The sequence below is a fragment of the Accipiter gentilis genome, chromosome 24, assembly GCF_929443795.1.
Source record: "Accipiter gentilis chromosome 24, bAccGen1.1, whole genome shotgun sequence".
In the NCBI taxonomy this organism is placed as follows: domain Eukaryota; kingdom Metazoa; phylum Chordata; class Aves; order Accipitriformes; family Accipitridae; genus Astur; species Astur gentilis.
In genome coordinates, this window is record NC_064903.1 from 6,814,476 (window position 1) to 6,827,207 (window position 12,732).

The window sequence follows — 12,732 nt, forward strand, 5'->3', positions numbered from 1 at the left end:
CTGCAAAACAGCAATTTATTTCAATTATCTGCCATAAATAATGCATTACCACTGAGTAAAAGACTATGTACATTTTAATCAACGCTTCCAGCGATTGCATCCTTTTCTTTGATTGTTGAGGCAGGGAGCATTAGACACTTGATGGTGAAGTGAGGGACACCTGACAGACCTTTGCTCATGACTTTTCTCTTCCTTTCTGCTGTACAGAGCCAGGTTTAAATTGGTTTTTTAATCATTTGTTTCTAATGAGAAATTGCAAGAAGGAAGAAAGTTCTGTAAGAATTGGATGGCTGGCAAGAAGGTAGCAGCAGCTCAGCCCTGAGTCTAGGAGCTCTCAGGTCTGAAATCCTGACTAACAGAAACCTCCATACTCACCAAATGCCGCCTGCATGTGCCCTGTACATACCCACCCAGCAATTCCATCTCAATCCAAGCTGCCTTGCCACCTCCAGGCTTCCTCCAGCTCACCCGCCGTCCTTGCACGGCCGAGGTCCTAGCCCACTGCCCAGCTCTTCAAACACCCGATCTTCTTTTAGCTCTCCGGTGAATGGGTTCCCGGCTGAGAAGCCTGGCTCCTTTTGAGGCTCTCCTGTCTTTCCCAAGCAACCAGCTTACCTGGTTGCTTCACTTTTTATTCTTTATGCACAAGTAGCCTTTGATTATCTCTCTCATTTAAATATGGTTTCAGTACTGTGGAGTCTAGTTGATGAATTATTTGCGGCAGAGGCGTTGTATCTGCTGTGCTGAATTATGCTGCTGAAAACGTTTAGCGCAGCTTTGCCAGACTGGTGGGAGTCTGCAGTGGGCTGAGATGTATTGGTTACTACATCTGACTTTTTTCATCTGTTGAGGAGACATAGCGGGCAAATGTATGCATATATACACACACATAATATATACCTATATATGCATATATAACTATGTCTATATACATATATGTATATGTGGTTTCTACATATACCGCAGAGCTACCATAAGTAATCAGATAGTGAAAGCTGGTCCCTGGCATCCTGGAGTCCAAGCCCCAAGAAGGTCTGCTGAGAAGGGAAGGTAGATGTTGATGGGAGCGTGCAGAGGCAGGCCCAGCAGACAATGCCCCTCCTTTTCTTTTAATCCAGTTGTTCATCCATATTCACTAATTACAAGGCCTGTCTGTGATTTAAGAAATATCTGCTTTGATGGAGGCAACTCCTACATTAGCCATTTTTTTTTAAGATCGTCAAGCTGGTACTGTGTGTATGTTCCTCTCCTCCTCTCACCAACCAACACTTCACCCACCTATGGGGTAAAGGATCTCCCACAAATGAAGCAGGGTTTTTGTGTTATAAAGTGAATAACAGTAATAATTGCGCTTTAAGTGGAGCTGTCTTTACTGCCTCTATTCCAAGCCTTTCAGATTGCCTAGTGTATTCTGGTTTGGGTATTTGGAAATGTTGCATAGCATTAGGGGGAGGGAGACCAAATGGGCTGGCAGAAGTCTGGAGTTTGAGTACAGGGCAGGTTTGAGGCCAGCAGTCACCAGAGGTGGTGGTATCCGTCCTGCAGAGATGTCACACACTGCTGGGATAGAAATTGTTGCATTGACTAGGTCAGAGGAAGATTCTCCTCCATCTTAGAGGAGTGAGAACTGGTCTTTGGACTCCGTCTGTCTTCACAACAGCACAGGTCAGGAGAAAGCTTACAGAAATAAAGGCATAAAACCAGTCTAAGTGGAAAAAAGTGATATAGGCATTTAATTCTATCATCAGCTCACTGAAATTTTACATAGCTGCAAACTGCTGCATTTGAAAGCTGTAAAAGAAAGTGTGGGTATGGTTGCATGACTGAAAGCATTGCACCACAATAACGGGTGGAAGGGGGGTCAAAAAAGCCAGCACCACAATACTTCTGGCCTGCAAATTGCTCCAGGTGCTAAGGGGAACCTGAAAGTCTGCAAATCCTGTCAAAACAACACTGTAATAATAACAGCTTACAAAGGTCAGGACTTGGAAGCATGTCAGCATGAGGGAACTCTAGAGGGTGTTGTTCCCTTGCTGTCTGGGTACTTCTTGGGTCTCAAAGCTGGTTATAAACAAAGACTGAAAAGGTTTTAGCACCAATAAGTGTTGCTTTGGAGGTATTAGTGATATCTCTGGTATTATTATTAGGGCTAAGTTTGCCCTGAGTTATTCTTACAAGCTGCTGAAGTCAAATGAAAGTGGGCTGTGACAACCACAGAAAGTAATGTGGCAGGAGCTGCAGCCTGGGCAGTGACAGCTGAGAATGCCTGATTTCTCCTCTTCATGATACCATGTTTGCTTCAGCATCTTTTCTACCCTTGTTTGTGCCAAGGGAAAAAAAAAAATGAAAAGGCACTGTGTCAGGGGAGGAAAAAAAATGCAAATGTCAAGACAGAAATTGGTTGTATCCATTTGTCGCATGCCATACAGAGGTTACATTTATAGCTGTGCATTATGAAGTTTAGGCCACAGAGAGATGCAAACAGAATGATAGAGAGCACCATTTCATGCAGTATGTTAGTCTGACAATAACACTCAGATTTACAAACAAATTAGCTAAAAATGTCTGAAGGACATTCAGCTTTTACGAACTGGGCCTCATCTCCTGCTGATAGATTCCTTTGGGATGGGTATGGCATGCAAAATGATACACTGCCTTGGAGAATAAATTTATGAAGTTTAGCAATGTAGGTCACATTGCAGGAAAATCGTAAATGTCTGAACATCACTCAATAGCCATTCAATCAACTGCTCAAAGCAAAATAGGAAACTGAACAGCGTGTAGCTGTCTCTGGTGAGAAGTGGGGAAAGTCATGATACGATGTAAAACCCGTTAGGTCTTCTATCCATACGTATTTCTTTTTTCTTCTATTTTTTTTGCCAGTTCAGAGTTATATGTCTATGTCCATATCGATAGTGACAACAAAACCAAGGTGGTTTTTGCTGTTACTACCATGAACTATAAGTATATTGGGTGGCTCATGAAAGGTATGCCAAAACTTTGGGGAATCAGGAGAGGTCAAATGGTTGAAACTTGGTATAAGTAGCCTAGTCCTAAGGAACTCATTTCATTGTGTAATGATTTTTGTATGCTTCTACCCAGCCAGAAGGATTTATAACTTGTGCTGTGCTATTTGCTTCATTCTTTTTGGATTTGGTTTGAAGGAATAAAGAAAAGAAGAGGTTTTAAAAGGACATTTCCAGATCTAGCACTGTGTAGAGATTCCTGTTTCTTTCTAGATCTAGAGATGGCTAAAAGCCTGAAATCTATACTTTGCTAGAGATGTCAAGAGCCTTTCTGAGACATCTAGCACCTTTGTAGATCTGGAGCCTTTCTAGATCTAGAGCTTTTTGGAGCAGGGGAGGGGAGAGGAGGGATGACACATCCATAGCTTCTGGAGCATGTCGAGAATCACTAGATCTTTTTCCTGGCATGGTTTGGAAGCCTTTTAAAGATTTTTCTCAGAGCCTGCCTAGCACTTCTCTGAAGCCCTTCTACAGCCCTTTCTAGATCGGCAGGCTTTTCTAGATCCAGCACCCTTATGGGTCCCTCTCCAGAGACCCCATCTAGGGTCTCCTGCACATCCCCGTCTCCCACCTCTTTTTTTGTTTGTTTTGCAAGAGGCTTTGTAGAGCTTTCCTGAGCTCCTCTAGGTCTGGAGCGTTTCTATGCCTTTCTAGATCTCGAGCTCAGCTACTGAAAATCAAACACTTTAGCTATGTGATTAGGAACCTGTTGGAAATCTGATTTCAGATGCACTTTTAAAATCTTTGTCTAGAGCTTTTTTGGAAGACAAGAAAACCAAGTGCCTCTCATTTTGCATCCAGGTTGTTATCCATCGCAGGCTTGAGATATGTTATTTAGTTGAGTGGTCTTTCTTGATTTTTGCTTAAAAAAACATTAGTCCTAAACTGGATCCTTGTAAGCTTTTCTGGCACAGTCTGATAATGCATATCCAAATATGCATCACAGCAGTAACCAATGCCCTTAGCTGACAGAAATTTAAAGCAGAGCGCCTGCTTACAGTCTCAGACCAGAATCAAACACTCTCCAGTGCGTTTTCTTGCGAGTATATAATCAATGTAAATACTCACATAGAAGGATTGCTGTATGGAATGCAGCTGTCTTGTTTGTTCTGCAAAATGCAAGACGCCTATTTTTTTTTATTAGCTCTTTGAAGTCTAACAGCAGTATGTGTTTGCTTTCAATGCAGCATGACAGCTAGTTAGATTACATTCATTTTGCTCAGTTGAAATATCTATTGTGTAAATACTTACGAAAAATGAGTTGCAGAAAATCATGTCGTGATAGCAATTAATCTTGTGCTAATTTCGGTAAAAGGACTCAAATTACTTCAGTTGCTTTTTCTGCCTAGAATTTTTATATCCATGTGAAAAAAAAATATGTATAATTTAAAGATAAAAATCAAACTTTTTAATAGTTGCTTTGCTTTAACTCTCTGCTATAGTTCAGTAAAGAATTAGTTCACTCTTACAATGGATTAAAAAAAGCTATTACTCTTGAATTGTGTATCGTTGTAGGAATTTGCCATAGAAGATGCCCTGCCATAAACGTGAATTGCAGAATATCTGTTTTCCCCATCCTTCTTTCTTTCACTTGCAGAAGTTGTGTTTGTGAGTTTAATGGTGTAACTCTTAAGGGAAAGCATAAACCACAGAAGTGAGTTTGCATTTTCTTGTGAAAGCTGTAGATTTAGGATTTGTTCTGATCCTTGCAGGATGTGTTTTGCAGCCCTGATCTGGCTGAGGAGGCAGCTGTGGCTCCCACATGCCCAACTGCAAGCCTCCTGGCAGTGGCTCCTCATCCTTTGCTTCCCCTGGTCTCACTTTCTGCCCGGCCCTGGGGTCAAAGCAACACTGCCCTGAGGAGCAGTGCTGTTGTCAGAGGTTGTGATCCTGGAGAGACAGACAGTTTCCTGGGCACAAATCAATAGGAAGTTTTAATTTCAAGAATTCAATTTTAATTTTAATTTTTAGTTTGATTCAGGATTCAGGGCAGAGTCAGAGTATTTGGGTGATACATTCACAGTGGCTGGTGTTGCTCAAAGGCAGGGGCTTTTGCTTTTTCCACTTTTTTCAGTTTTGGAAATATCATTTCTATGTATCCTCTCTTCCTCTCAGTTTTCAGGCCAGATGCTTTTATGAACCTCAGTAGTTATTGGAAGCAAAAGACACCGTAATGTACTAACTCTAGCCTCTCTCACTGTTCTCATACCGCTTTTAATTACTGTCTCAATTAAAGCTTTTCAAGATCTTCCTCCTACCTTTTCTGCATTGGCAATACACTGGCTTTCTGTATCCAGAACTTCTGAGCCCAAAATGGAAAGATGAGGCCAAGACTAGTGAGAGATGTATAAGGATTTATGCAACCTTACTTTTGTGCCGTCTTGTCTGACAAGCACCAGGACCTGGAAACGCAAGTTAGAAAGTGAGGCAAAATGGAAACAGTCCTGTTGTTAGCTAGATTTCCACCTGGTCCCTCTCCCTCCTTTTGGCCATGCAAATTAACAGTATGTTTGGAGGACATCTATTCCCACTCCAGCACTGGAGATGCGTTTGGGTTAGATTCAAATTCATGGTCTATTTTGAGATATTTTAATTGAAGAGTCTAAGATTCCTCCTCTCAGAGGTACCAGTCTGCTCGAAATACTTTGTAAATTCCTTCTGGGCATTTAACAAAGTATATCTTTTATAGCCTGTATAAACCATGGGTACCATGTTTAAACAGACTTAAATGGCTTAGGAATCTAAGTCCCATTGATTTTCATAGTCAATGGGCTTATGTGATTCTGGATAATATTCCCTCTATTATTAAATAAAGACGGTGTGAAACCTGTCTCCATAGAAATCAACTTTTTCTATCGATTTAGTAGACCCAAGATACGGTCTTTGAAGTTGTGAAGCAGAAAAAAATCATAAAAAAGAAAGAAATTATGAAACAAGAAGAGAGCTGGAAGGTGAAAGCACAGCGAATCTTGTTGCAAGTGAAGTGAAGACAAGCCGTGAAAACTGTTGAAGTGGTGCCTTGCCTTCACGTTCCTGCGCTGGGTCCCTCATCCACTGGAAATAATTGACGGCAAAGGCACGTTGGCAGGGAGACTACCCAAGCCGTGATCCTGGAGAAGTGGTGGCCTCAGACCTCTGAGCTGCATCGGAAAATGTGCCACAGCTGCTTTCTCAGCCCAGGGTAGAAAACAGCGGTTGTTAGGCTGCAAAACTCATTTATTTGGGTTTTTCACTGGGGAACGATGAATGCAGAGAGAGCATTTGTGAAGTTTAGAGCAGGGACTGCTACAACTGAACTGTATAATTCTGAATTTTATAATATGCAGCATCAGGAGCATGAGAAACAAAGGCTCCTCCAGCGTGGGAGGAGGCTGTAATCCCACCGCGGGGAAGGGTTCCCTGGTGTCAGACAGCAGGAGCCGAATTGTGTCTCTGTGTGCCATTAAGAAAGAAGCTAAGCTGCTGAGAGGACCTGACAGTGTCAGTGTCAACAAACGAAAGAGCCCAGAAGTGAGAGCACACTGACAGAAAATGATGAAAAAATATCCATGGTTGTCAACTGTGAGAAAATAGATAAAAATATATGTAGTGAGACATCCTGTAAAAAGTTCAGGGAAGCAGAAGCAGTCTTCTTCTGCCTTGTAAACTACACACTCACTCCTAATGGACCACCTGTGTGAGTCCTTCCTCAGAGCCATTTCTCTCCCCAGAAGGAAGGAGAAAGAAGGGTTTGAGCAGGAAGAGAGAAAAACGCTATTTAGAAGGACATTGTGGTGAGTAAAAGGGTTTGGCCTGGAAACAACAGCTGAAGTAAGTATAAATAAAAGAAGATGAGCAACCTGGTCTGGTGGAAGGTGTCCCTGCCCATGGCAGGGGGATTGGAACTAGATGATCTTTAAGGCCCCTTCCAACCCAAACCATTCTAGGGTTCTGTGAAAAAAGGAAGTTAGAAGCAAAAGAGAAATATGGAAGAGGCTATGATCAGTTCTGCAAATGCCTATCGTAGAGCTGAATAAAGGGAAAGGTAGCATAAACAGAAGTGCTTGAAGCTAAGCGGTACAGATAGGAAGTAATCCATCAGTCAGGACTATCAGAAAAATTTTGGCATGAATTTCATGCTACTACATGAAATTGAATCAAAATATACAAGCAATGCATGGCAAGAAATCAAAGCAGTGGTGAAGCCTTTTTAGGGATTTATGCAGCTTCTTTTAATCCATGATAAATGAAACTTATCCCAGTGAAATTTACCCCCGCAACCAAACAGTTAAGCTCTTGAAATCGCCATCTGAAGACAGGGATAGATTTTTCTCTCTTTACTTTCCTTACTTTGATATGAACGGTTGAATTTGATCTGATTTGTTTAAAATAGTACCAAAAATGCCACAGCCATAAAATGTCATGCAAAATGTGCAGAAAGTTTTAGCCATATGGTCAAAACAAAAAGTGAAACAGTATTCTTCACAAACTAACACTTAAATGTGTGTACATGTGCGGGCGTCTATGTTTAAGAAGTACGTGAGTGCAGGCTCCCCTATCAGTGCTACTTTGCAAAAATCTCATGTTATTTATTTAGTTGTAAAGCTTAGCTGTGGGAAAAATATTTAAATATTTCAAAACCAAGTAGGTAGGTAGATAGAAAGTTATACAAGCACATGTATATTTTGCAAGAAAGAAACAAACACAAAAAATACCATTTGGGTCTGAGAGCTATTTAACTACCTAAATGTAGATCTCCCAGTGAAAATTCATTTAAACTGAAGCCACCTTAGTGCACTTTGTGTTTTCCAGAACACTTGACATGAAAAGATGTATTAGAAAGCCAGACCAGTAGGTGTTAATTTTGCACTTCTCAAACGAGAGATTGATTATTAGATATAGCTGGAGCCTTTATGTTGACAGTTAAATGCTGAATTCCCAGAAAAGTTGACATGTTAATACTTACATGCAAAAGGTCTCATTGCTCAAGGGTTCACTTGTTTCAGCAGTGATTTCCATTGCATATACTCAGTCTTCCGTGAACCTAACCAGAATTGTCACCTGAAAATTTCAGTCTGTGAAGAGTATGAGGTACTGACTGCTACTGAACAAACCTTGTCTGTTTGTTTATAATGGGATAATCAGCAATGCCATTTCTGTACACTGCTCAAAAAAAAGAACCCATTAAATTCAAGAAAAAAACACTTGCAGTTGGCCCAATTTTGAGTTATAAGAAAAATATACATATATGGGAGAGGACTTTTTACAGTGGCTTGTGAAGTACTGCTTCAAATTAAAAAGTATATTAACTGATTTAATATTCTAATCCTAACTGAGGTTTTGTCTGGAAAAACCTTTTAATAGGCACAGTCGTATCAGATGAGAATTGAAGTGCTTCTCTGTAATATGTTTATTGGCTTTGAATGAAGCACAACTGATGGTTTGGTCACAGAAACCTGCCAGAGACCAGCTTGCTTTAAAAGAAAAGAAACAACCGGTGACTTTTCAAGATAACAGTGAACCTGAGGGTGCAGTTACACTTCAGCTTAAGCTGATTTAGGTGATTAGTTTTTAGCCAGCAAACCATCCTGAACCTGCTCTCTGTAGGAGCACATAAACACTGGCCTTGCTGCTGGGGCTGCAATGGAAGAAGGGATGGGGTGGGACTGCAGCAGCCCCAGCTTGCACCAGTTTAAGATGCCATGAAGCCTCATCCTGGCAAGAGCAGTGCAGATTTTTTCTAAATCTGTGAAATTCTTCTTCAGATTAGGAATGCTCAGGGGTTTGGGCTTGTGTGTATGTTTGATTTTAATTGGGCTATTTCACCTTTTTTTCCCCTCCAGTTGCACTAGCGTAAGCTTGCTGTGAGCAGCAGCTGGTTTTTATGCTGCAATCTACAGACAGGTACATGCTAGCTTTATTATTTCGCCTGGGATTAAACCATTAATACGTCCATGACCACTTTAAACCCAGGAAGGAGAAGCTGTAGCCATACCTTCTGTTAGCTTTGCAGAGCAGCGAGCTAGGCAACAGTTCTGGTGTAGTAATCAAAATTGTTTAGATGTTCCCAACTAAAATTTTATTTATTTTTACCATAATGCAGCTAGATTTACAGATGTGATCGGTATGAAAGCAAATGTGCTTGCAGTTAACAGCTGTTAAGACTAAGCTTTAGGCACATTGCTGCAAGTGAAATGGACAGCTGCATAAAAGTTTATTCTATCTCAATAAACCAAATCAGCCTTAAATCAACAAGAGAGTAAGTTGTTTTGGCCCAAACCAGTCCCTGTTTATCTGCAAGACACCAGGCATAGCTTCACAGTGGGAGGAATTCAAATTATTCACTGGGCAAAGCCAGTGTGGCTGGTCCACAAAGGAAAACCAGCTATTACGACATAGCAGGTGCTGTGCAGAGTCATTATGGAAAAAATAGGGAGTTTCAGCCCAAAGTTTTTATCACTAATAATCTAGTTATGGTTAATCAAAGATTATTTTTACAGCAGAGTGATCTATGAAGGAGGCCATTAAAGTTGAAGGTGTCTGTTTCCCATCAAATGTTCTGCATTAAAGGTACATTGCAAATATGTTTTTTTCCACGTTTCCTGAAGATAGCCTTGTAGAGATTTTTATGCTAACAAAAGAGTTGTATTTGGTGTACCAGTGAACTCCCAGTTGAAGCACTGTGTAAACCAGCCCTAAAGCAGCGGGTGAAATGCGGGCAGTTTCACACATGCCCAGAAATCAGCACCTTTTGGGAGGAATCTGTTTCCAACTGTTTCACCACATTTATCATCCTTTGGAAGGACTCTACCACCTGGTTCAGAAGAGATCTTGAACCCAACAGCATTAGTTTTAATGCCAGTTATTATGCTGTCTAGTAAAATGGACTGGGCACAGAGAGTAATTCGATTACTCTGTGAGCCTTCATAATTGTGTGGTGCACCACGTAACCACGCAGGATGAGACACGGCAGCCACAATGCACTCACTTTATTAAAACATCAATTATCAAACCAGCAATGTACTTCTGGAAATGAGATTATTCAGGAAATACTGATGCTTGAGAAGGGGAGAGACTTGGACTCCAGCCCGGTTCCTGAGCTGACCCCAGGCAAGCAGGTGGCTTGCGATGGCCACACACTCCACCATATGTTATTCCTCAGTGCTGAGCATTGTATTAGCATCTGTGGTCTCTAGATTCATAGATCTTTTAATTAGCACAGTGGAAAAATGAGCAAAACCAGCAACAAAATCAGTAAATTGAATAATAGAAGCCTCTGTGACATATAAAGAATATAAAACCGTTACACTTTAGCCTGGTATTTATTCTCTTCTGATGATTGAAATATTTAGTCCAGAAAAATTCCACTCAGATAAAAGCAGCCATCTCTTCACGAAGGATAACAAGCAGAGCGTCCTGAGACAGATGACAAAAATAGGCTGTCTTGCAATCTCAGTGGCTCAGTTGTTCTCTGACCTTTCCATAGACAAGCTGCAGTCCAAAACCTCCACTGGCCATTAGCTGGCGAGGGGGACCAGTCTATTCTGTTGTTGTTTCCCAGTTCAGCGATCCTACACTGCCTATTGAGCTTTCCCAACAGGAGGAGTTTGAAGCTCTGGCCAGTACATGCTACAGTTAGCAGCCTACATACTGGTTGTCTTTCCGGTTGACAGGAAGCCCCACCTTTAATTGGGAGCATGTTTAATTCCTTCAGATCCTGATGCAACAGGTATCAGATGAGTGAGGTCATTCTTCTAATATTTCCTCCAGTATTGTTTGGAAACTTTGCTTGGTTGGCTCTCTCACCTGCATGGAAAAAGGCAAAAAAGCCAACCTTAAGTATGAAGAATTTACTTAATCCATGACTGAAATACTGAATTCACAAAGCAAAATCATTATAAATAATTATGGCTTGGCTGCTGTATCATGTGAAGTGTGATATATTGGTTTATTATTAACAAGCTTATATTTCTTATGGCATATAAGTCATTAACATTTCTTGCTTAGTAAATAAATCGTGGAACTATGTCGTACTCTTCTAGTATGTCATTTTCCTTTTGTACTAACAGTCAATTAAAGTGTTAGGACGTTGACAGCCTCTAACTGTTTTCCACTCTGCCAGTGTTGACTGCAACCTTGAAACAATAACATTCAGACCTGGAAAATTTTCCGGCTGATGTTGCATGACATGAAGTGTGTGTTTTTATTTGCATGACCGCATAGGTATAATAAAATTCCCACGTTAATGGACTTGTGCAAATACCTCTCAGAGGGTGCTAAATTACTTTTCAAATCAAGTTTTGTTCCGCACTGGAGCTGGACCTCAGAAAAGAGTATGCTTGTTGAAACTTCTTCTGCCAAACCCAATTAAAGGTACATACTAGAGACGCAGTGCTGGGTGAATCCACTGAGTGCCTTGATGACGTGGTGATCAAAGATGGTTGAATGAAACTGCCTTACTGTGGTAATCATTCTTTTTTTGTCTTTTTTCCCCTGCCTTCCCCTTAATTTTTTTTTTCCCAGGTGCGGTTAGAGTGGCCAACAGACCTCACAGTGAACCCTCTAGACAATTCACTGTATGTCCTGGACAACAACATTGTCCTGCAGATCTCTGAGAACAGACGTGTGCGAATTATTGCAGGACGCCCCATTCACTGCCAGGTGCCAGGCATTGACCACTTCATCGTCAGCAAGGTGGCCATCCATTCGACCTTGGAGTCAGCCAGGGCGATCGCTGTGTCTCACAGCGGCATACTCTACATTGCAGAAACAGATGAAAGAAAGATCAACCGTATACAACAGGTCACAACCAACGGTGAGATCTCTATAATCGCTGGAGCCCCATCGGATTGCGACTGCAAGATTGATCCTAATTGTGACTGTTTTTCAGGTAAGGAGATGCTAGTTATTTCCTGTCTCATATCTGTTGAGAACCCCTGGCACAGCTGCAGATTAGCAAAGTGACGAGGGGAAGGAGAGCTGAGCAATGATTCATTTTCCTTGGAAAGCCAGAAATGTTATCAGCAGCTCTTTGTGGATTTAATCCGTTGGATTCAGAGACGTGAGTCTTCCAGTTGGCACTGGAGGAACCTCAGGGTGGTCTTAGCTTTTCCTCTTTTGATAGAGAGCTTACACGTGATTCAAAATTAGCTCCAAGCCTGCTTTTCTGTGTCAGCTATGTTTGCCCATGCTGAAGATGGTACCGGCCCCAGTACAGATTGCACCTAAATACTACTGGATCAAGCAGCCCTTCTCACCGAGTACCGAGGTGTTTCACATCAAGTGAAAAACACTAGCTTATCCCTTCTCATCTCTTGTGTCACGTTGCACAACCAGCAAAATGATGCAAACACATAAGTTAAGAATTTCTTCTTCTTTGTGTGTTTTAAAATGGAACAGCCAGTGCCAGGCCCACACTGCATCACTGGACGTGCTCAGCAACGCAGCTCCTCTCCCCTGCGTGCATCAAAACAAATTGTGGCGCTTTTTTTCATAAAAACATATTTCGTAATGGGACAAAGGGCAGCATTCCCATATACAGAGGTGTGCAGTATGTTGTCATCTTGTCATCTCTAAGAACCACTGTGTTCAGCACCATAATGTCATCATAATTCTTAAGCCTCTCATTTCGAGTAAAAGGTTAATTACTGACAAGAAAACATTAAGTATGTCAAGAATGGAGAGAAAAAAATGTAAATGGTCTTCCAGAGAAGGTGGGTTGCTGACC

At 41.4% G+C, this 12,732-nt stretch overlaps 1 protein-coding gene across 6 annotated transcripts in view; it reads left to right on the plus strand.

The window, feature by feature from the left end:
- The window catches only part of TENM1 (teneurin transmembrane protein 1), a 342,601-nt gene that overhangs the window by 303,587 nt on the left and 26,282 nt on the right, over positions 1-12,732 (plus strand). For all 6 annotated transcript variants that reach the window (XM_049827935.1, XM_049827938.1, XM_049827940.1 and 3 more), the window contains one exon: positions 11,529-11,895. In XM_049827935.1, coding sequence (XP_049683892.1) covers positions 11,529-11,895 — 367 coding nt within the window. The remainder of the gene's footprint in view (positions 1-11,528; positions 11,896-12,732) is intronic.